Source organism: Vipera berus, assembly GCF_964194415.1.
Source record: "Vipera berus genome assembly, chromosome: 11".
Taxonomy (NCBI): domain Eukaryota; kingdom Metazoa; phylum Chordata; class Lepidosauria; order Squamata; family Viperidae; genus Vipera; species Vipera berus.
The window spans coordinates 10,965,063-10,988,450 of NC_138214.1; the positions used below are offsets into that span (position 1 = coordinate 10,965,063).

Here is a 23,388-nt window from a genome sequence, read left to right on the forward strand (position 1 = left end):
CGAAACGTCTTCGAAGAAAAAACAAGGAAATCCAGTTGCCTCCTGAAAAAGCACCTTTGGGATAGCTTAACCCTCATTTGTTGAAATCTGTTGGGTAGCTTTTCAGAAAGCCACACAACACATTAAAACTTTAGCAATTCTATGCTGAATTACCTGACAATAAACAGCCTTAATGTTAATGGAGCTTATTTCTGAGCAGGTATGCAACTGTTCATCTGTGCCAAAATCTCATTTAAAATACTATAACAAGTGATGTATTTTCAGCTACACGAAGACATTTAGATTATAACATCTTTAGCTAGGATGTGGAAGAAAAATCTCTCTATTTTTAGCAATTCAAAAGATTTAAGGAAGATCCCAGAACAACAAGCTTTACAATAAAACTATAGGCCCACAAGGAAATGAGAAATTTTGATCGGGAGCAACAATGGTCATCTAACACCGTACACAAGTTTCCTTCTCCTTTATGAATTATTTAGGGTACCAAATAGCAATTAAGGTGTATACATATTAAGGACAATATGAGCAAATCAATCCAAAGGTCTCTTCAGAATGGTTTGACCTTGAAACTGCTGCAAACCAGGCCTCAGACAGTGGTATCACTATTCAATTTTGGAGCTTAAAAAAAAAAACTTCCTCCTATTGCAAGTACTTTAAACCAAATTGTGATCTTAATTTGGCCCTGCACCAGCAATGGATGGGCCTGGTGATTCAAAGGCTTTTGGATCCTTAGCTGCTTCATCTCTCCATTGTCTGCCTTTGGGGAAAGCTCTCCTGGCTGAGACTTTCCTGACCTTAGGTAAAGGTAAAGGTTCCCCCGCACATGCGTGCTAGTCGTTTCCGACTCTAGGGGCCGGTGCTCATCTCCGTTTCAAAGCTGAAGAGCCAGCGCTTGTCCGAGGACGACTCCATGGTCATGTGGCCAGCATGACTAGACGCCAAAGGCACACGGAACGCTGTTACCTTCCCACCGTAGTGGTCCCTATTTTTCTACTTGCATTTTTACGTGCTTTCGAACTGCTAGGTTGGCAGAAGCTGGGATGAGTAACAGGCGCTCACTCTGTTACTCGGCACTCGGGATTCGACCCGCCAAACTGCTGACCTTCTAATCGACAAGCTCAGTGTCCTAACCCACTGAGCCACCGTGTCCCTGACATTAGAGAATAACAAATGAGGAGGGTCTTGCAGAAAGAGACTAAGCATCCTACGGCAGTCCAGGAACGAGAAGATATTTTCTTTCTTGTTTTCCCTGGCATGTTGTGAGTGTCAATCTTGATCACACTGTCATTCTCTCCTCTCTCTCTCTCTCTCTCTTTTTTATTCTAATCCTGTGGAGCAGAGACAAAGAATGCTACACCAAATGTTTGTTTGTTTGACCCCCAAATGGTACTTTCAGTCTAATGAAAAGGGAAGCAAAAATAAATAAATATTAAAAACCCTAGAGGTGATCTCGGAGAAAGTTTTCAGAAGCTGGTAAGACTTCCTACAGCCTACCTCAACAAAGCACAGTTGTAAAGTGGTGTTAGTTTCCTGATCTAATCTAATCTTGCCATGGTAGCACCATGGTTAGAATGTAGTATTGCAGGTTGACTCTGCTCACTGCCAGGAGTTCGATCCTGACGGGGATTGAGGTTGACTCAGCCTTCTCTCCTTTTCAGGTGGTTAAAATGAGGAGCCAGATTGTTGGGGACAATAGGATGATTCTGTAAATCACTTAGAGACGGCTGTAAAGCACTATGAAGCGGTTTGTTGTTGTTGTTGTTAGTTGCGAAGTCGTGTCCGACCCATCGTGACCCCATGGACAATGTTCCTCCAGGCCTTCCTGTCCTCTACCATCTTCTGGAGTCCATTTAGGCTCACACCTACTGCTTCAGTGACTCCATCCAGCCACCTCATTCTCTGTCGTCCCCTTCTTCTCTTGCCCTCAATCTTTCCCAGCATTAGGCTCTTCTCCAGTGAGTCCTTCCTTCTCATTAGGTGGCCAAAGTATTTGATCAGGATCTGGCCTTCTAAAGAGCAGTCAGGGTTGATCTCCTCTAGGACTGACCAATTTGATCGCCTTGCAGTCCAAGGGACTCGCAGGAGTCTTCTCCAGCACCATAGTGCAAAGGCTTCATTCTTTGGCGCTCAGCCTTTCTTATGGTCCAACTTTCACAGCCATACACTGCAACTGGGAAAACCATGTCCTTGACTATACGCACTTTTGTGGGCAGGGTGATGTCTCTGCTTTTTAGTGTGCTGTCTAGATTTGCCATGGCTTTCCTCCTGAGGAGCAAGCGTCTTTTAATTTCTTGGCTACAGTCCCCATCTGCAGTGATCTCGGAGCCCAGGAAAATAAAATCTGTCACTGCCTCCATTTCTTGCCCATCTATTTGCCAGGAATTGAGAGGGCCGGATGCCATGATCTTGGTTTTCTTAATGTTTAGTTTCAAAGCGGTATATAGCTCTAAATGCTATTGCTAGGTAAGAGCCATAATGGCACCCTGGTTAGAATGCAGTATTGCTGGCTAACTCTGCCCACCGCCAGCAGTTCGATCCTGACAAGGCTCAAGGTTGATTCAACCTTCCATCCTTCCGAGGTCAGTAAAATGAGGATCCAAATTGTTTGGGAGGCAAGAAGATGACTCTGTAAACCGCTTAAAGAGGGCCGCCAAGCACTATGAAGCGGTATATAAGTCTTTTGCTATTGCCATTGCCTGGGCTAGTTAGAAGATTTATAGGAATGCTGCTTAAGCAAAGCTAGAAAGTGGTTGATGGAACAGAAATGCTGCTGATGTTAAAGGCGAAAAAGGTGAGGTGTTGTGTTTTTTAAAAAAACTTCATCTTTATGATCCCTCTCCTTTCTTCCCCCATTATGCTTCCCTTCATCCGTACCTATGAATATTTTATGAAACCTTGTTTCTCATGCATATACAAAAGATGCACTCAGTAAATACAAAGTCCTTTTGGAAATCTCTTTTTAAAAATCAGTTTGGCAGGGCCCCTTGCAGCCTTTCCAGGTTATCTGCAAGGTGGAAAATGGACAGAACTTTCCTGGGACTGGGGTTTTTTTTTCTTTGCTGGGGGGAGTGGGGATGGAGGGGTTTATAAGGAGAAATTCAAAGATAAATGCCACGAGCCACAGTGGCTAGCCTGAGATTCTCAGGATCCGTGTCCAGCTCTTCTTCTTGCAATCTGGATTAGAAAATAATTAAATCCCCAAAGCAAGTGTCTTGGCTCTCTTGATTAGTAAAAAGGGTTAGCAAAAAGATGAAAGTTTCAACGGAAGAATCCCGGCGAGTACTCTACGTTCAAAGGAGAAATCTATATATAGGCAAATTAAGATGGCAAGGTCCTGGCTCATTTTTCTTAGGAAAAATGAAAAAGGGAAGGCGATTTCTCTTTTTGATGAGGGGAAGGGCAGTTTGCAGCTGGTGATTCTTTTGGAAAGGGATACCAGCCTTCTTATCAATATGAGAATGATCTCTTACTGTAAGGCTGATGATAGAAAAGAAGAGGATGATTGAGGGGAAAACATGGACTACACAGCTAACACTAGGGAGTCCTCGATGCTGTCTGAGCTGGGCTGTTTTCTTGCAGATGTTTCATTAGCCAACTAGGTAACACCTTCATTAAAGTAGGTAATGAAATGTCTGCAAGAAAGCAACCAAACTCACAGAGCGCTAAGGACCCTACAGTCCTTCTCCTTCCTCCCTTCTCTTCTCCCACTCCACAAACCCGACTCCCTTCTAGCATTGTTTCTTTATTATTGATTTATTAATTTTATTTGTATACCGCCCTTCTCCCAAAGGACTCAGGGCGGTGAACAGGGCAATACATGTTAAAAAGACAGAATACAACAATTAAAAAAGATTAAACAAAATGCCCACAACTCTTACAATAGGTTAAAACACAATTAAAAGTAATAAAAACCCAACCCCATCCCATCAGGCCAGGCCAGCTTGTTCAAAGAGATACGTCTTTAGATCGCGCCAGAAGGAGTGATGTTGATGTTCCCAAGTTGGATTATGAAATGTCTGCAAGAAAACAACTAAGCTCAGAAACCACCAAGGACTCTACAATTCTCGTCCTCTTCCTTCCTCCATTCCACAACCCACCCACCCCTGTCTTCTAGAACTGATTATGTTCCCTAGCTGGGTCATGAAATGTCTGAAAGGAAACAACCAAGCTCAGAAACCACCAAGGACTCTACAATTCTCGTCCTCTTCCTTCCTCCATTCCACAACCCACCCACCCCTGTCTTCTAGAACTGATTATGTTCCCTAGCTGGGTCATGAAATGTCTGCAAGAAACAACTAAGCTCAGAAACCACCAAGGACTCTACAATTCTCGTCCTCTTCCTTCCTCCATTCCACAACCCATCCACCCCTGTCTTCTAGAACTGATTATGTTCCCTAGCTGGGTCATGAAATGTCTGCAAGGAAACAACCAAGCTCAGAAACCACCAAGGACTCTACAATTCTCGTCCTCTTCCTTCCTCCATTCCACAACCCACCCACCCCCATCTTCTAGAACTGATTATGTTCCCTAGCTGGGTCATGAAATGTCTCCAAGAAACAACTAAGCTCAGAAACCACCAAGGACTCTACAATTCTCGTCCTCTTCCTTCCTCCATTCCACAACCCACCCACCCCTGTCTTCTAGAACTGATTATGTTCCCTAGCTGGGTCATGAAATGTCTGCAAGAAACAACTAAGCTCAGAAACCACCAAGGACTCTACAATTCTCGTCCTCTTCCTTCCTCCATTCCACAACCCACCCACCCCTGTCTTCTAGAACTGATTATGTTCCCTAGCTGGGTCATGAAATGTCTGCAAGGAAACAACCAAGCTCAGAAACCACCAAGGACTCTACAATTCTCGTCCTCTTCCTTCCTCCATTCCACAACCCATCCACCCCCGTCTTCTAGAACTGATTATGTTCCCTAGCTGGGTCATGAAATGTCTGCAAGAAACAACTAAGCTCAGAAACCACCAAGGACTCTACAATTCTCGTCCTCTTCCTTCCTCCATTCCACAACCCACCCACCCCTGTCTTCTAGAACTGATTATGTTCCCTAGCTGGGTCATGAAACGTCTGCAAGGAAACAACCAAGCCTGGAGAGCACCAAGGACCCCACAGTTCAGCCCTGAGCTACAAACATTCTCTTCTTTTGGTAGCAGACACTACGGAACTGCTATTGCTTATAAGGTAAAGGTAAAGGTTCCCCCGCACATGTGTGCTAGTCGTTTCCGACTCTAGGGGCCGGTGCTCATCTCCGTTTCAAAGCCGAAGAGCCAGCGCTTGTCCGAGGACATCTCCGTGGTCATGTGGCCAGCATGACTAGACGCCAAAGGCGCACAGAACGCTGTTACCTTCCCACCGTAGTGGTCCCTATTTTTCTACTTGCATTTTTACGTGCTTTCGAACTGCTAGGTTGGCAGAAGCTGGGACGAGTAACAGGCGCTCACTCTGTTACGCTATTGCTTATACAGATATATAAAACTGATGTCTCATTAAGGAGTGCTGCATGTAGCTCCATACTTATTCTTGGTGGCCTTCATTCTCTGGGATTTTAGGCACGGTTCTTTCTTGAACCAAGGATTTTGTGCGTGAAAAGCATATGTTCCACCTCTGAAATGGCAAATCAGCTGATACTACAAAGCCAATAGAGCCGAGTGAAATTAAAACAGCCCCTTCTTGCTGCTTTCTTCCCTACCAATTCTCATTCATTTCGATAAAAGTTGCTTTTAAGATTCCTCGCAAACGGGAAAAAGGTGGCATCGCTGCATTTCTCCCCGCCCCTTAGGAGACGGTGCTGTGAAAGATAAAGACACTCAGGCATACCAATCAAAACACTAGCAGCCTGCAGTCTTCCTAGATTCTCACATTTCAACTGAACCCCAAGACACAGAACCATCACACTGGAAGGGATCTTAAGAGCTCATCTGTTCCAACCACCCGCTCAGATTCACTGCAGAAAAATGTTTCTCAACCTTAGCAACTTTAAGGTATGTGGACTTCAACTCCCAGCCTGACTGCCTGGGAAAAATCCTTGGGAGTTTAAAAAGTCCACGTATCTTCAAGTCATCAAGGTTGAAGTCCACGTAGCTTAAAGTCACCAAAGGCATTGCCAGTCAACGATCCATCCGGCCTCTGTTCAGAAAGCTCTAGCAATTTCATGAGATGGTCTGTTTCTCTGATCAACAGCCAGTGCTGTGAGGAAGCTCCTCCTGGCATCCTGTGTTCTTGACCACAACGGAGGCCAAAATTTCCGTTGCTAAGTGAGACATCGGTTGAGTGAGTTTGGCCCCATTTTACGACCTTTCTTGCCACAGTGGTTAAGTGAATCGCTGCAGTTGTTCAGCTAGGAACACGCTTGTTCAGGGACTCTGGATTCCCCATGGACTTTGCTTGTCAGAAGGTTACAAAAAGGGATCACGTGACACGGCCACCTTCATAAATTATGCGCCAGTGGCCAGACGTTTTGAGTTTTGATCATGGGCTGCAATGGTCATAAGTGTGAAAAATGGTCCTAAGTCACTTTTTTTCTATTCCCCTTGTCACTAAATGAACTGTCGCCGTCAGTTGACAACCTGTAATCCCCTTTCCTGGGTTTTTATTTTTTAATATTGGAAGATGCAACGAGCCAAGGAAGCTTCGTGGTAAAGAACAAAGAAAGGCATTTTTGAGAAACTGCAAGGCATGTTTTGGCAGAGCATTAACTACGAATAAGTGAATTCCTGTGGAGTCTTTAACAAGGAATGCTAAGAAAGCCATACCTGGGGCGGACAACTCCAAGCACATGTTCCCAATGTGATGGATTGCAACAGTGAGCTGGTTGGCAAAAGCTGATGGTGCCCAATTTGCATTCTAAATACTCAGGGTTTTTTTTAAAAAAAAAATTCCCCCAGTGCCTGGATAAGATCATCATTTTCTATTTTTCTAAAATAAATGACACATTAGGACAGGAGGAGCACAGAATATTAATCAGCTCTGATGTTCAGTAGGACTACAGATGCTTCTGATTCAACTCCAAAATGGGGGCTTTGGAGCCTTCCCAAGTGCAAAAACACAGCACCTGCTCTGCCACACTTGGAAAACAGGCGTATCCTTACCCAGGATTTACAAGCCAGCTCTAGAGAGCCACTGCACGAGCCTGGGAAAGGATCTGGCTGCTTTCAAGGGTTCGGGATAGTTTCATCCGCAGTGTCAGGCGCACTGATGCCCCTCTTTCCAATCAAATCCGAAGCCCTGCGTGACTGGTTCAGTTGGAAAGTTGCACTTTTGATGAGATGGAGAATGCTCATCGAGAAAGATCCAAAGCCAGGACCTGGGAAGCCAGCCATACAGATGCCGATGAATTGAAATTCCAAGAGGCATTGCCTGTGTTGGGAACACAATCTGCCTTCTGCAGGAGGCAGTGAAGGATGAAAAGTTTTGAAGGGAGGGAGGGGAGGGAGGAGAAAATTTTCCCTCCCTAGCAATACTCAGAGTAGAAAGGAAGGGAGGGAGGGAGGGAGGGACAAAGGAAGGAAAGAAGGAAGGAAGATGGATGGGCAGAAGGAAAGGAGGGAAGGAAAGAAGGAAGGCAGAAAGAAGATGGGCAGAAGGAAAGGGAGGGAGGGAGGGAGGAAGGGAGGGAGGGAGGAAGGGAGGAAGGAAAGAAGGAAGGATGGAAGGGAGGAAGGGAGGGAGGAAGGGAGGGAGGAAGGGAGGAAGAGAAGAAGGAAGGATGGAAGGGAGGAAGGGAGGAAGGAAGGGAGGAAGGAAGGAAGGAAGGAAGGAAGGAAGAGAAGAAGGAAGGAAGGAAGGAAGGAAGGGAGGGAGGGAGGGAGGGAGGGAGGAAGGAAGGAAGGAAAATGCCCCCTCCCTAGTGATACTCAGAGTATATTGGTAGATTTGCAAATAGTTGCTTTAGTTTGGTGAAATTTCTATAGAGAGGTCTCTAAATTTGGCAACTCCAAACTGGTAGCTGTGGACTTCAGCTCCCTCTCTCAGCCATTTGGCAGTTGAAGTCCACAGTCTTAAAGCTGCCAAGTTTGGAGAGCCTTAGTCTATAGGTGAGGTGCAATAAATGAAAATACAGGTAGTCCTCAACTTAAAACAGTTCATTTAGTGGCTGTTGGAAGTTACGATGGCATTGAAACAAAGTGACTTATGACCGTTTTTCACACTTACGACCCTTGCAGCATCCCCGTGATCATGTGATCAAAATTCACCGTTGCCCACTGACTCACGTTTATGACGTTTGCAGTGTCCCGGGGTCACGTGATCACTTTTTGTCACCTTCTGACAAGCAAACCTAAGCCGTGCCTCCTCCCCTTACTTTGTACGACAAAATAAAGAGGAATTCACCCAAATTCTACGCTTTAAACAAGACTCTAACAGCATCGCTGTACTATTTGAAATAAAACCACGTAGATAAAGGCAACCAAGCCATTTTGTGATGATCGGGAATAGCCTTGAGGATAATTTGGATCCCTAACACCAAAAACAGAGCCTTGGTGGAGCAGTGGGCTGATGCCTCCTTAAGTAACACCAGCTGCCTGCAATTAGTGCAGGTTCGAGTCCCACCAGGCTCAAGGTTGACTCAGCCTTCCATCCTTCCGAGGTAGGTAAAATGAGGACCCAGATTGTTGGGGGCAATTAAGCTGACTTTGTAATAATGCCGCTTGGGGTGTGTGTGAAAGCCCTAATAAGCAGGCATATACATAGAATGAAGGCTACTGCTAAGCTTGTAAGCCGCCCTGAGTCTTCGGAGAAGGGCGGGATATAAATGGAATTAAAATAAAAAAAAACAGTCATCAGCCGTGGCTTTCCCATGATTTGGACAAGTGGACAAGCATTGCAATTCAGCGGTTGCATTGCGTTTTAGCCCATGGTCTTCCTTCCTCGCTCGTAACAATCTGGCCAAAGTCTGAATCCTGTTCCAGTGAAAAAAATGCAAATGGGGAAGGAAACCCCCCCCCCATTATTTTATTGTCAAAATAGCACAAAAACGGTTTTGAAAAGGAAGCCAGCCTGCTGGACTCCTTTCAAAAAGCTCACGGCTCAAGGCGCTCTCTCTTTTTTGCTGCACGCGCGCTCCCTTTTCAATTATGCAACAGTTTTGAAAAATTGACTCACAACACCTCAAGGAATCTCCCTTTCTTGCTCAGGACATAAGAAATGCAGGAGACAGGGGGGGAAAAGGCCCAAGCATGACGCCACATTTTGTGGAGAACCTCGGAGCTAAGCTACACACAAGTTGGGCAGACCGGGATACAAAAACTGGGCTGCTGTTAATTTTCTACGAAGAGAGAAAGGCTGATGAATTACACACATCCAAGAGTTCCCCTTCCCTGCCACCATCTTGCTGGAATTATGATCAGAAGGCACACTTGGGTGCCATGGAGGAACCCTAGAACAAGGGGCTTTCATTTCCACCGACTTGCAGCCCTCCTAAATCTTGGCTTTTGTTCCTGAACTTCATCCAGATGTTTCAACCAAACTGTAATTTGTAAAATGCCAAAAGAGGTGTGTTTGTCTGTGTGTGTGTGTGTGTGTGTGTGAGGGAGGGCAGGATTAAATGCCTAGAGAATAACCATGTTAAGCCTAAAGTAAATATAGGTAGCCCTTGATTTACTATCACAACTGAGCCCACATTTACGTTGCTAAGCGAGACAGTTAGGTGAGCCTTGCCCCCATTTTCTGGCCACATTTGTTGAATCACTGCGGTTGTTAAATTAGTAGCACAGTTGTGAAGTGAAACTGGCTTCCCTCCACTGACTTTGCTTGTCAAAAGGTCGTAAAAGGGCATCAGATGATCCCGGGATCCTGAAACCGTCATAAATATGAGTCAGTTGCCAACTGTCTGAATTAGGATCACGTGACCGTGGGGGTACCGCGATGGTTGCAAGTATAAAAAAATGGTCATAGGTCCCTTTTTTAAGTGCCTTTGTAACTTCAAACAGCCACTAAATGAAGTGTTGTAAGTCAAGGACTACCTCTATGAACTCTTGTTGAATCCCTTCATGCTTCTTCCACCTGGCCCCACAAACCTTAGATGGAAGTCTGAGGTCTCCCATTCAACAGTCTGTGATCCTTGCTTTAAAGGAGATTTCCTCTACTTAGTTTATAAAGGTAAAGGTAAAGGTTCCCCCGCAGATACGTGCTAGTCGTTTCCGACTCTAGGGGCCGGTGCTCATCTCTGTTTCAAAGCCGAAGAGCCAGCGCTTGTCCGAGGACGTCTCCGTGGTCATGTGGCCGGCATGACTAGACGCCAAAGGCGCACGGAATGCTGTTACCTTCCCACCGGAGTGGTCCCTATTTTTCTACTTGCATTTTTACGTGCTTTCGAACTGCTAGGTTGGCAGAAGCTGGGACGAGTAACAGGCACTCACTCTGTTAAGCAGCACTCGGGATTCGACCCGCCAAACTGCCGACCTTCTGATCGACAAGCTCAGCGTCCTAACCCACTGAGTCCCTTTTACTTAGTTTATAATGTATAGGAATTCAGCAGAGTCTGCATTCAGAACCTGAATGAAAACCAACCGAACAGCCACTTAACCTGGTACACTGGCAAATATTTAGGGGGCAGAAATAAAAGTTTTATGTCTAACCACACTCAGCCCCCCATGAACCAGTGAGGGACAAAATAATTGAACTGTACATTTTATTTCAGTAGCAGTTTTCTGATGCCCAAGAGTGAATAAGGAAAACAGAGATGCAAACATTTTGTCATGATTCAGACATAAATAATATTTCTTAGTAAACATTCAGGTGCCCGGGGGAGGGGGGGGAAGAAAACATTCTGATTCCATCCTCTATGCAATGAAAAGACCATATTTTGATTTTCCCCAAAGTTAGTTCTGGAGGTATTATCAAGATTTTTGTCAAATGAGATCTACTGTCCAGTGGAATTCCGTATGTATTTACTCAGAAATAACACGTATCTCTTGATCTGTTCAAGTTCATTCCCAAGTCAACATACAGATGTGGCCTGAAATTGTACTTCCAGTATTATCTTTGTGTCTTGTTCTCTCATGCAGCAAATAATTGTCAGTTGTTTTCTGGCTGACCTAGTTTGCGATAATGATCACCCCATCCTATCCTACCTCACACCACCCACCAAATTAAAGTTTGAAACAAACTTCGTGAAGGCTTTTTTTTTACCTATGGAATCCAAAGGGATCGTGTAAGTATTAAAACTATGTGCTTGGGATGTACGTTGGAAATACCCACCACAGTATTTAGCTGAGAAAGTACACTTATAGAAATTCTGTATGAACCAGGGAGCAGAAGGTAGAAAAAGGTGCATTTCTGAACACTAACAGAACTACAGTCTTCCTTTATACTGACGACATGTTATAAAAGCTATATGGAGACTGAAATCGAAACATCACAAATTGTGCAATCACTGAATCTTTTGGACATCAGTATCCTAAAAGCCTGTTATTCGTCCCAGCTTCTGCCAACCTAGCAGTTCGAAAGCACGTAAAAATGCAGGTAGAAAAATAGGGACCACTACGGTGGGAAGGTAACAGCGTTCCATGCGCCTTTGGCATCCAGTCATGCCGGCCACATGACCACGGAGACGTCCTCAGACAAGCGCTGGCTCTTCGGCTTTGAAACGGAGATGAGCACCGGCCCCTAGAGTCGGAAAAGACTAGCATGCATGTGCGGGGGAACCTTTACCTTTACCTTTATCCTAAAAGCACAACACAGCAGATGGCAACACTTAATTAACCTGGCCAATCTCCCAAAAGCTAAGCAGGGTTGTATCTGATTAGTACCTGGGGGGGGGGGAAAGACCACCAGACAACCCAAAAGCTGGGAAGAAAAAAAAATCCCCAAAAACAAATTGCTTCCCTATTGCGCTCTTCAAATTAATGCAACCATTGCCATGAAGTCACCAGGACTTCATCTTGACTCCAAGGGGACTTTTCACCTTTCTCTTAATAGGAGATGACTGCACCGTCTTTTTCCTCTTGGGAATGCAAACAGAAAACCAGCCTCCAGCTTTGTATTTCATAAAATGACGCTTTTAAAAAAAATGGAAGGCCTTTTAGTATAATAGCATAGGAGATGAAAGTATATGCCACATGGACTAATCAGCATGGCACACCCCAAACTCATGCAGTGTGATTTCACACGGTCTATCGAGACGTATAATTTATCCTGGCGAGCACACTAAAGGAAAAAGTCAGGTGTGTGTGGGGGGGTGGGGGGGAATTCAGGGAGTTGCATGTTTAGAATGGACGCGTTTTAACTATCCAAGAGTCTTCCTTTCTCCCATCTCTTTGCTTGTATGTGGAGAGAGATGCCAACTACGTGATCAGCGACAAGCAACTCCTGTGCCTCTTGGTCAAAATTACACCTGTCGGGAGAGCAGCTAGAGAAGGGGAGGGGAGGGAAACCACAGTGACTCACGCTGTCTGTCTGGGACCAATGGGGGGATGTGGGGAGACTCCATCAACCCTACTGACAACTTGGCCTGAAGAGTTCCCTTAGTAAGCTTGCTCGGGGCTGCTCCCTCACGCTCTTCACATATATGGTCACGGCTGAACTGTCCATGGTGCTGATTGCTCGTCACCTCCTAGGAGGTTTGTCTCCAAGAACGAAGAAGCTACAGGGTGGCTGGGCAGAAAAAAGCCAGGCTGCCAGCAACGTGCCAGGGTTTTAGGTGCCCATCCTTCCATCACATAAAAAAAAAGAATCCTCCCAAACTAGATACAGCAGCTGCAGCCTTATAAGGGCTAGCTGCATTGTGTCACCTGTTTGTGATATAGCAAAAGGCTAGTCAGGACACTGCAAACCAAAAGACACCTCCGGAGAGGGAGAAGATCCCCTGCAAAGGGGCTTGCTTACACCAAGCAAGCAAAGGGGTTAAAGGGAAGAGGGAGTTGCATTCTGAAAGCGCCCCGGTATCTCCAACAGTCCCGTGCTCACGCTTCCATTAGTTCCCAGTCAAGAGGCACTTGGGGTCTTGAAGAGAGCCGTTCCGTTTAGCTGGGTCTCCCACCCAGCTCACTTGTGTGAGACAGCACATGAACCCTTCTCCCTACCTCTCCGCTGCTTCTCCCAAAAGCAGAGAAACTCTGCATGCAATCGACACACACCCAAAAGGAGCCAGAGATTGGGGGGGCGGGCAGGCAGGGGGGTGGTGTTGTAGAACAATGCCTCCTGGTTCAACTGCCCAGGTTAGCCCGGGAGAGGGAAACGGCAAGCAGGGTTGCACGAGAGAAAAGAGCCTTCTTACCTTTCATCCAGTCCACTACTTGCTTCGGCGTCCACTTGCTAATAGGTTCCATAACAAGGGCCATCATCAGACGGTGTCATTCACACCAGGAGGAGGGGGAAACTGACGGTGGTGGTGGTGGTGGTGGAGGGGGGGGGAAGAAGAGAAGTGGGGAGCAAGAAAGAAAAAAAAAGAGGGAGAGAAATGGTGGGTGGGTGGGTGACTGAATGAGTGGGTGGGTGGGAGGTAAAGGAAATGCCCAAATGTCTCAGAGCATGGCTGGAGAAGACAGGGTGAGGATTTGACAATGCAGTCGGAGGATGAGTTGATGCTTTGTCCCTCCAGCTTCTTCCTGCACTGATTCAGTCATGTATAAAATTATTCTGCCTGATCAGTTCTAGCACCTCCCCTGCCGCACAGAGCCAGCAACCCTCTGGAGCTCAGTGAATCAGGAAATGGTGCAGTATGTCTCTACTTACTTACGTCCCCCCCTCCACCAAAAAAAAGGCAGTCCCTCTACACCCAATGATCTACTTATTAAGGCTGGCACAAATATGAAATTACAGAGCACCCACCTGCCAATGAGACTCTCTTGCCCCTTCTATGTCAAGCCTGAAGATCTGGGTTCTTTTCTTTATAAAAAAAAAACAAACCAGCAAACCCAAATATTATTGTTGTTATTATTATTTTGCTTAGATCGTGGATTGAGACGGAAGGTAGGAGGAGGTGGAAGACGGGAGTGTGTGTGTGGGGGGAGAGAATATAAATAGAATGAAATTGCTAACTGGAACTTGATAGCAGATTGTCTCTCAGTTCAGCAGCAAACAAAAAGAAAAGAAATGCAGAATGTCACGGATGGATTCAAAGAAAGCGTGCTAGCGTTTGCAGCTGGAGAGAGAGAGAGAGGGAGGGATGGAGAGAGAGAGAGAGAGAAAGAGAGAGAGAGAGAGGGAGGGAGAGAGAGAGAGAGAGGGAAGGAGGGAGAGAGAGAGAAAGAGAGAGAGAGAGAAAGAGAGAGAGAGAGGGAGGGAGGGAGAGATGCAGAGCTTTTCCATATTCCCAACCATGCAGCATCTCCCTGGAATCTCTAAGTGTGGAAGTCAGAGTGTCACATGCAGAAGGTGAAGACTCTGTCCTTCCCCAGGAACGGACCCCATTGTCCTCCTTTGTAGGGCTCCTCAGATGGAAGACGACATCAGCTCACACTCCCTGCACCTCGCTTTCCCTATCATTGGCTATGAACTGCCATGGAATCAAGCCAGAGGTACCCTGCGATTCCAGCACCAAGCAGCTTGTTTCATTCCTTTTGAAACTCATTGGGTTCATACTGTCAAATGGGTTTGAAGCAAAACTTTGGCAAGGGAGAGAGAGAGAGACAGACAGAGAGAGAGACACAGAGAGAGAGAGAGACAGAGAGACAGAAACAGAGAGAGAGGGAGGGAGAGGGAGGGAGAGTGAGAGGGAGGGAGGGAGGGAGAGGGAGAGGGAGAGGGAGAGGGAGAGGGAGAGGGAGAGGGAGAGGGAGAGGGAGGGAGGGAGACAGGGAGGGAGGGAGAGGGAGAGGGAGAGGGAGAGGGAGAGGGAGACAGGGAGACAGGGAGGGAGGGAGAGGGAGAGGGAGAGGGAGAGGGAGAGGGAGAGGGAGAGGGAGAGGGAGAGGGAGAGGGAGAGGGAGAGGGAGAGGGAGAGGGAGAGGGAGAGAGGGAGACAGGGAGGGAGGGAGAGGGAGAGGGAGAGGGAGAGGGAGAGGGAGAGGGAGAGGGAGAGGGAGAGGGAGAGGGAGAGGGAGAGGGAGAGGGAGAGGGAGAGGGAGAGGGAGAGGGAGAGGGAGGGAGGGAGACAGGGAGGGAGGGAGAGGGAGAGGGAGAGGGAGAGGGAGAGGGAGACAGGGAGACAGGGAGGGAGGGAGAGGGAGAGGGAGAGGGAGAGGGAGAGGGAGGGAGGGAGACAGGGAGGGAGGGAGAGGGAGAGGGAGGGAGGGAGGGAGAGGGAAGGGGGAGGGAGGGAGAGAGAGAGGGAGTGAGAGGGAGAGGGAGGGAGGGAGAGAGGGAGGGGGAGAGAGAGAGGGAGAGGGAGGGAGAGGGAGAGGGAGGGAGGGAGGGAGAGAGAGAGAGAGAGGGAGAGGGAGGGAGGGAGAGAGAATGCTAAGTGGAGAAGAAGAGCACTTGGAGGAGCGGGGCCATTGCTTCAGTAGACGTGTTCCTGCTGCCCTATGGGAAATCTCAGCATTTCACTGAACAGATGCTAATACTTTCGACTGGGGGGGGGAAACTAAGGGCAATTGCCCCAGAGCTCATACAGGGAGTCCCGGACTTACAAGGATTCATCTAGTGACCATTTGAAGTTACAACAACACTGGAAAAAGTGACATGACCGTTTTTCACACTTATGACCATCGTAGCATCCTCAGGGTTACGTGATCAAAATTCAGACGCTTGGCAACTGACTCACTTTTATGACCGTGGCAGTGTCCCAGGCGCCATGGGATCCCCTTCTGTGACCTTCTGACAAGTCAACGGGGCAGCCAGATTTACTTAACAAACATAATGCTAACAACTGCCATGATTCGCTTAACAACGGTGGCGAGAAAGGTCGCAAAGTGGGGCAAAACTAACTTAATATAAATTTTGGGTTCCACTGTGGTCATAAGTCGAGGACTACCTGTATACGCAAGGGCTCCCATCCAAAATATTCCAGAACATCTGAAAGGGCCAGAGCCAAAGGTTATTTCCTTCCTCGATTGAGAACTAATGAGTCTATTTATCGTCACAAGAATTCTTTCAGCATTCCATTTTTCTCCACACGTCCCCCATTTAGTGGCCTCTTGATGGACCAACATAAAGAATGTTTGCATAATGCAAGAAGATAGAAGAGTTAAATGAAGGAACATTTCTCAGAGGTTAGTTATGTAAAAAAACAAAAACAAAAAAACAGTCCACTCCAAAGCAAAAAAGTGCAAACCATAAAAAAAAACCCCACAGCATGAAATCATATAAAAGGTGGTGGAAAAAAAGATCAGACTTAAACTGCAGTGAATGTAAGAGGAGGCGGCAATCTTATGTTGACACAGCAATCAACTGTTTAAAGGTGTTTCGTCCTAGCATGCAATAAAGATACTTATCTAGCCTTGTGGTATTGAGTGTCTAGGAAGGCCAATTTCTCCTATTCGCAAAGCAATTCCCTCTCTTCCAGATAAGGTGTCTACTGCCTATACTATCCCTCAGCCGTCTTGATTGTTGGCCAAATTGGCCGAGGCTGATGAAGTTAAAAATCCAAGACGTCTAAAGGTGCCAAATTGGTGGAAGCTGAAACTTAACCACCAATGGAAGTGAATTCTGTAGGTTTAGCCCAAGCAGATATTTAGGAAGGTTTTTGGCCAGAAGCTGGAAAAAAAACTTGAACGAAGTTAACTCTGATAGTTTTCACACATTTTAGAGAGGCAAAAGAATTGCTGAATAAGAGTGACAGTAACCCCGCTGAATTCCAGGGCTTGGATGCAAGCATGCCAGATCATGCTAAAAAGGGAAAGAACAGGGTTGCAATGGATGGTAGTTTAGCAGGAACTTTCAAAACCATTGCCATCCCCTTAATCAGGAACCACTGATCCATATAAATAGATCCAGAGCAAAGTCGGTATTGGATCTAACAATCTGCTTTATGGGTTGTTGCTATGGACTTAAAATGAGAGTACTATATTTGCCATCTTAAGCGCTTGAAGGAAAGTCGGGCCATAAATAAATGAGTAAGTCAAGAGTAGGTTCATGCAGAATGATCACACTCCATAGTTCTTCCTCCTAAATATAGTTCACATTAACAGGATCGATACAGTGGCATAAAGTGGGTTATATCTTAGTGACTGAGTTTTATCTGCATGTAGACAATTCCAAGATTCAACCCCCACCATCTCCCAGTGGAAACCTCCTGAGCTACTGATAAACCACTGCTAGTCAGGATAGAGACACAGTAAGTTAGAAGGAGGTTTGTTTCGCTTAGACTATGCAAATGCAGATCTTGATTGCACAGCTTTCATTTATGACTTAGCATGATGTGGGAACCCAGACATACTGAAGAAACGTTTTATGTTTTCATCCCGGCTCCATTAGTGGATGCAATGTGCATTAATGAAAAACATGAAAGAGATGAGTTAATATGGGACGCATTATTCTAATGGTGCAGTGCTCTTGATACAAAGCAGAAATGCCTTCCCGTAAAAGGATTGTGCTGACCACAAAAGTCTCTCTATTTGTCATCCTGTTTGGGTTATACTACAAAGGGGTTCTTTAGTAGCCTAAAGGAACGCGGTGGCTCAGTGGGTTAGGATGCTGAGCTTGTCAATCAGATGGTCGGCAGTTTGGCAGGTCGAATCCCAAGTGTCGCGTAACAGAGTGAGCGCCTGTTACTCGTCCCAGCTTCTGCCAACCTAGCAGTTTGAAAGCATGTAAAAATGCAAGTAGAAAAATAGGGACCACTACGGTGGGAAAGTAACAGCGTTCCATGCGCCTTTGGCGTCTAGTCATGCCAGCCACATGACCACGGAGACGTCCTCGGACAAGCGCTGGCTCTTCGGCTTTGAAACGGAGATGAGCACTGGCCCCTAGAGTTGGAAACGACTAGCACGCATGTGAGGGGGAACCTTTACCTTAGTAGCCTAAACAAAAGCAGCGATGTGTTTAGAGTATATTAACATTTGACTCTGGAGCAAACATGTCAAACTAGTGACGTCACGTGATGTTGTGCAACATATCGGGACTGTTTTGCCATTGCCGGCAATGGGGTGGGCACAGCTTCCGTGTGATGCATCCGGCCCATAGGCTGGCAGTTTGACACCCCTGCTCTAGAGAAAACATAAAACAATCTTTCCTAGGAACTATTGTTTGGTTTCATGTCTTAGGATGTCCAATCCCTAGTTGGACTCAAGGGACTTAATTTTGTTGGCAAATGTTCCCTTTTATAAAAGGAAAACGTTGCCAAGATATTATTGCTATCTTGCCCTGAGATAGACAGACAGACAGACAGAATGTTTCCAAAGCAAAAAGTAAAAAAAAAAACAATCTGTTTACCACAACTTAAATGAGTTAGTTTATGAGTCAGAGGAGAAAAGACCTAACTGGAGAATTTGGAAAATGTCCTGGGGTGAGCTTCCCTCCATATTTAATTTATCCAATTTGAGTAGTCGCCCTTCTCAAACAAGGGACGAACCATCGTAAAAGGGTCACTTCTATTTTTTGCATTTACAGCTCCAGTAGACCTCTCTCTACCAAGACTTAACTCAAGATTTAAATCATAATATTTTTTTCAAGCCTTCGCAGGCCTCCTGTGATGTATCACATTCTCCCCCCCCCCCCACTCCCTCAGGGGCCACAGACCACAGATTGAGAACCATTGCAATAAGATATTTATACTGGTTAAACCATTTGTGATGAGGAGAGCAGAGCCTGATGGGTTTTACGTGTCCTGCTTAATTTGGATGCAGATATAAATCTATCTACAGACACCCCCACACTTGAGAAATTGCCTTGTCAAGCCTTGGAGAAAATAAATATTTACGCTAAATGAAACAAAAATAAGAAAACAAACACTATTAAAGGGTCAACCCAAGCTACCAAACAGAGGCTGCAGAGTTTTGAAAATGGTGTGTGGGAGGGAAGGCCTTGAAAGGACGCAGAAGGTGATTCCAAAAATATTCAACACAACACTCAACTTGAATCTCACCAAATACACATCTACAACCCATGGCTTCAAATCCAGTTTCGATTCCAACGTCGTTTAATCAAGTATCCAACTCAAATTAGATTTCATCTAAGGAGAGCCTAATAACGTGAAGATGTCTGGTGTCTCAAAAGCAGAGTATGTGAACAAATCCAAGGACAAACCACAGTATCCATTCTCTCTAATAGTTTATGGGAAATATCATAGGCCTGCAGATGTCCTTTATCTAGGTTATATTTTGGCCAGTGTCAAATTGAAATAAGACCACCTTCCTGCTTTTCCAGTCTTCTCAGTGCAAAGATTTACCGATCTTCTCCCAAGTCTCCTTCAGACCAAATAGTAGGCTTACATTTGATTTCCAGCTCCTTCTACTCTGGAGACTTGCTGCCTAACTACAGCAAAATATAAATCAAGCACATTCTGGAGGAACTTTAAGTACGAAGGTTGATACACGCACGCACGCACGCACACACACACATACACACACACAAGAGAGAGACAGAGATGTACACAAGTGCTGTAGTCTCTCTCTAAATACAAGACACAGAGAGTCTATGAAAACTCAGGTCTCATAGACAATTTATTATATACATGACATTAAATGTTAAAATTGGTTAAAATTTTCTTTCTAAAAACCCGCAGCAAATGTTTAAACAAATTCCAAGAAAGACATTACCTTCTTCCATAAAACTTCAAACCATTCAAAGCATGGTGACATGATAGCAGCGTTCCTATATCTAAGGGGCTGCCCCAAAGAAGGGGGTGGTGGGGTCAACCTATTTTCCAAAGCACAAGAAGGCAGGACGAAAAGCAATGGGTGGAAACTAATCAAGGAGAGAAGCAACCTAGAACTAAGGAGAAATCTCTTGGCAGCAAGAACAATTAATCAGTGGAACAACTTGCCTCCAGAAGTTGTAGGTGCTCCAACACAGGAAGTTTTTAAGAAGAGATTGGATAAGCATTTGTCTGGAATGGTATAGGGTCTCCTGCTTAAGTAGAGATTTGGACTAGAAGACCTCCAAAGTCCCTTCCAACTCCGTTATATATCCAGTGGTGGGATTCAGCCGGTTCACACCAGTTTGGTAGAACCGGTAACTAATTTTTTTGTTGCCTTGGCCCAGAATGGACTTCCGGAAGAGGCATCCACACAGAGAACCGGTTGTTCACCTATTTAAATCCCACCGTTACACAGACACACACACACAGACACACACACACACACACACACATATATATATATACGCATACACATACACACATACACACACACACACATATGTTCTAACATTCTAACATAAAAGAGAGTATGTGTATGCATGTATAAGCTGTAGATACAATAGGGTGAGTTTCATTCATTTGGAATCTTTCGGCTTTTCAGAGATTCCCTCTCTATTCTTTTAAAATTTTACAATGTCCCCAACTCTTCCAGAACCATCTTCTGCTTCCTCTCCAAAGCCATTTGTGAATGCCAGACACTTCACCCTTTGTGCATTTCCGTCACCATCTCCAGTGTGTTTCATACTGTCAGTTGATCCACATCAAAGCGTAACATGTCAAGGTCTGTTAAATGCCACTTCTATATATGTGGCTCCTAACCTCTTTCCTTTGCTTTTCTCTCTTACAGGCTGACAAATCAGGTGCAAAGACAAGTCTGCAGTGTTTGGGTTTCAACGATTAAAAAAAAAACTTTGGAAGACAAACATAGCCTCCGTCGACAGATCGTGTAAAGAAGCCACATCTTTCCCAGACAAATTGCAACAGGCAATTACTTCGTGCGCTCTTTCTATGCTCCAAAGCACCTTTTTCACATGTAACATGACGAATCCAAACGATTGCACCAGCACTCACATAGAGCAATTAGGATTAGAGGCCTCCGATAGTGCCAGCTGCCACGAAGTTTCTACTTGTGTCTTTAAACCGTCAAAATTGCCGGTCCTTCCGATGGAAGGAAATTTTGCAGCTTTATACCGTGGGCAAAAAGTGGGGAGGAAAGACATTTAATTTCATGGGGTCACCTAAGGTTGCGATCAAAGGAAGAAAGCTTTCTCGTTATCTTCAGTTGCCACACCACACTTATTTTTTACATATTTCAGTTTTTGCCCTTTTCTGGGTTTCTGCTTGAGCTAAACAAACAAACAACAAAAAAGTAACAAAAGTGTTTGCAGGCCTTCCTTGTGGAAAAAAGAGACTCTTCTAGTCTTCTAATCATTACTTTCCTCTTTTTCAGTGTATCGAATGCTGTTTGATGTTGTGCTGTGGCCTGAAGTTTTCCAAAAGAAAGGAGCCAATTTCTCAAGAGTTGGTTTTAAATATTTGGCTTCAGTTTTGGGGGCGAGGCGAAGCAAGCTCTAGAAATTCAAAGGGATCTGGCGTCAACCGATAGGGAAGGAGAGCAGACTGCGAAATTGGGGGGTGGGGGGAAATAACACATTCAGAAAAGAAACTTTACACATAAGAAGATTTTTGTAATAACAACTTTCTTCTTTATCTCACATCTTGTATTATACTGGTCGGTTAAGAAAGCTTCAAGGAACCCAGCATGGATTTTATAAAGAGAGTTGAACTTAGTTCTGGGACTTAAACAATCCAGCACTCAGCACAGGCGGTCCTGGACATATGATGATGATGATAACTTTATGGTCACTTGGAATGTACACCAATCGGCATACATCAAAATGAAATTTCGTTGCATACAGTTCTCAAAGGGTCACCACCTCCGATATATACTCCTTGTTCGTGGCCCGCTCAAATTTCACATTGTCCATTTTAGTCTCTAGGGAGTGAACGATGGCAAACAGGACAGATGGAAATGGGGCTCCATGTGGATTAGCCCTCAAGTTAGCTTGTATTCTGACAACCTCGCCTTCTTTCCTTTTTCTGATCCTGACTCTTCCACCTTTTCCTTAAAGAGGCCTTGCTTCTTTTCGCCCCTGGAGCATGCTGCTGCCGCCGCCACCAACTCCTCCAAAAGCCTCTCTCTCTTCCTCTGGGCCTGCCGACAGCCTCATCCAGTTCCTTCGCTCCATAAGCTCCAGGTCCTCTCCTCCTCTGCCTCCTCTGGAAACAGCCCTGATTTGCAGTAGAATCCATCACTGGGCCAGCAGTCAGATCTTGCTGCTGGTAGAACAAATTCAAACAGCGCCAACGACTTTTAACTTTTAACTACAATGAAGCCCAAAATTTCCATTGCTAAGCAAGACGGTTGCTGAGTGAGGTCTGCCCCATTTTACAACCTTCCTTGCCACAGTTGTTAAGTGAATCACTTAAGTCACCTGGTTGCTCATCGAATCTGGCTTTCCCCCCCCCCCCCTTGACGTTGCCTGTCAGAAGGTCGCAAAGGCTGGGTCACTTCACTTCTTAGATGAGAAGTGAAATGTCTTTAAAGAAAAACAAAGTCCAGTTGCCTTTTTTTTTAAAAAAAAAAACATCTTTGGGACAACCATGACCTGGATGACTGAGAATCTCCACGGACACCCCATTGGGGAGCTCTAAAAATGCTTGTGAGACCCTAGCTTTGACACAGACCCTCCAGTGTGCCAGTAAGTTGCCTATGAGGACCAGATCTTAGGAAGTACATCTAGCAGTGTATACGTTGCCTTGGACAAATAGCTTGAACAAATAGCTCCACTATCTTTAGTCTGATGGAGTCATAACAGATAGGCAGAAAGCTTTTATTTATTTATTTATTTATTTATTTATTTATTTATTTATTTATTTATTTATTTATTTATTTATTTATTTATTCGTTTTATATACCGCCCTTCTCCCGGAGGACTCAGGGCGGTGTACAGAGCAAAGTATACAATAAACCAACAATAAAACAAATAAAACCCCAGATCTACAAATAAAACCCCAAATCTATCAGGCCAGGCCGGCTTGCTGGAATAGATAGGTTTTTAAATCTCGCCGAAAGGTGCGAAGGTCGGGGGCCATCCGGATTTCGGCTGGTAAGCGGTTCCAGAGGATTGGCGCACCCACCGAGAATGCTCTCCCCCTGGGGGTCACCAGCTGGCATTCTCTGACCGGTGGCACCCTGAGGAGGCCCTCTCTGTGGGAGCGCACAGGACGGAGGGGTGTTGACGCTGGCAGTAGGTGCTCCCGTAGGTATTCCGGACCCATGCCATGTAGGGCTTTGTATGTCATCACTAGCACCTTGAATTTCACCCGGAAGGCAACTGGAAGCCAGTGCAGCTCACGAAGCAGAGGTGTAATATGGGAGTATCGGGGAGCCCCCAAAAGCATCCGTGCAGCTGCACTCTGTACCAGCTGAAGCTTCCAAGTGATTCTCAAGGGCAGCCCCATGTAAAGAGCGTTGCAGTAGTCAAGACAAGAGGTCACAAGTGCATGGGTGACTGTACGTAAGGCATCCAGGTCCAGATAGGGTCGTAGCTGGCGCACCAGACGAACCTGAGTGAAAGCCCCCCTAGCCACTGCCGCCACCAGTATTCCCATATTCAGGGTCTGGATGTTCCTTGTGC

At 45.6% G+C, this 23,388-nt stretch overlaps 1 protein-coding gene across 1 annotated transcript in view; it reads right to left on the minus strand.

The window, feature by feature from the left end:
- LOC308673052 (connector enhancer of kinase suppressor of ras 2-like) overlaps positions 1-13,289 on the minus strand; it is a gene marked incomplete at its 5' end in the record, with an annotated part of 264,161 nt that extends 250,872 nt beyond the window's left edge. The window contains one exon of the mRNA XM_081336433.1: positions 13,223-13,289. Coding sequence (XP_081192559.1) covers positions 13,223-13,289 — 67 coding nt within the window. The remainder of the gene's footprint in view (positions 1-13,222) is intronic.
- Positions 13,290-23,388: the final 10,099 nt, after the last annotated feature.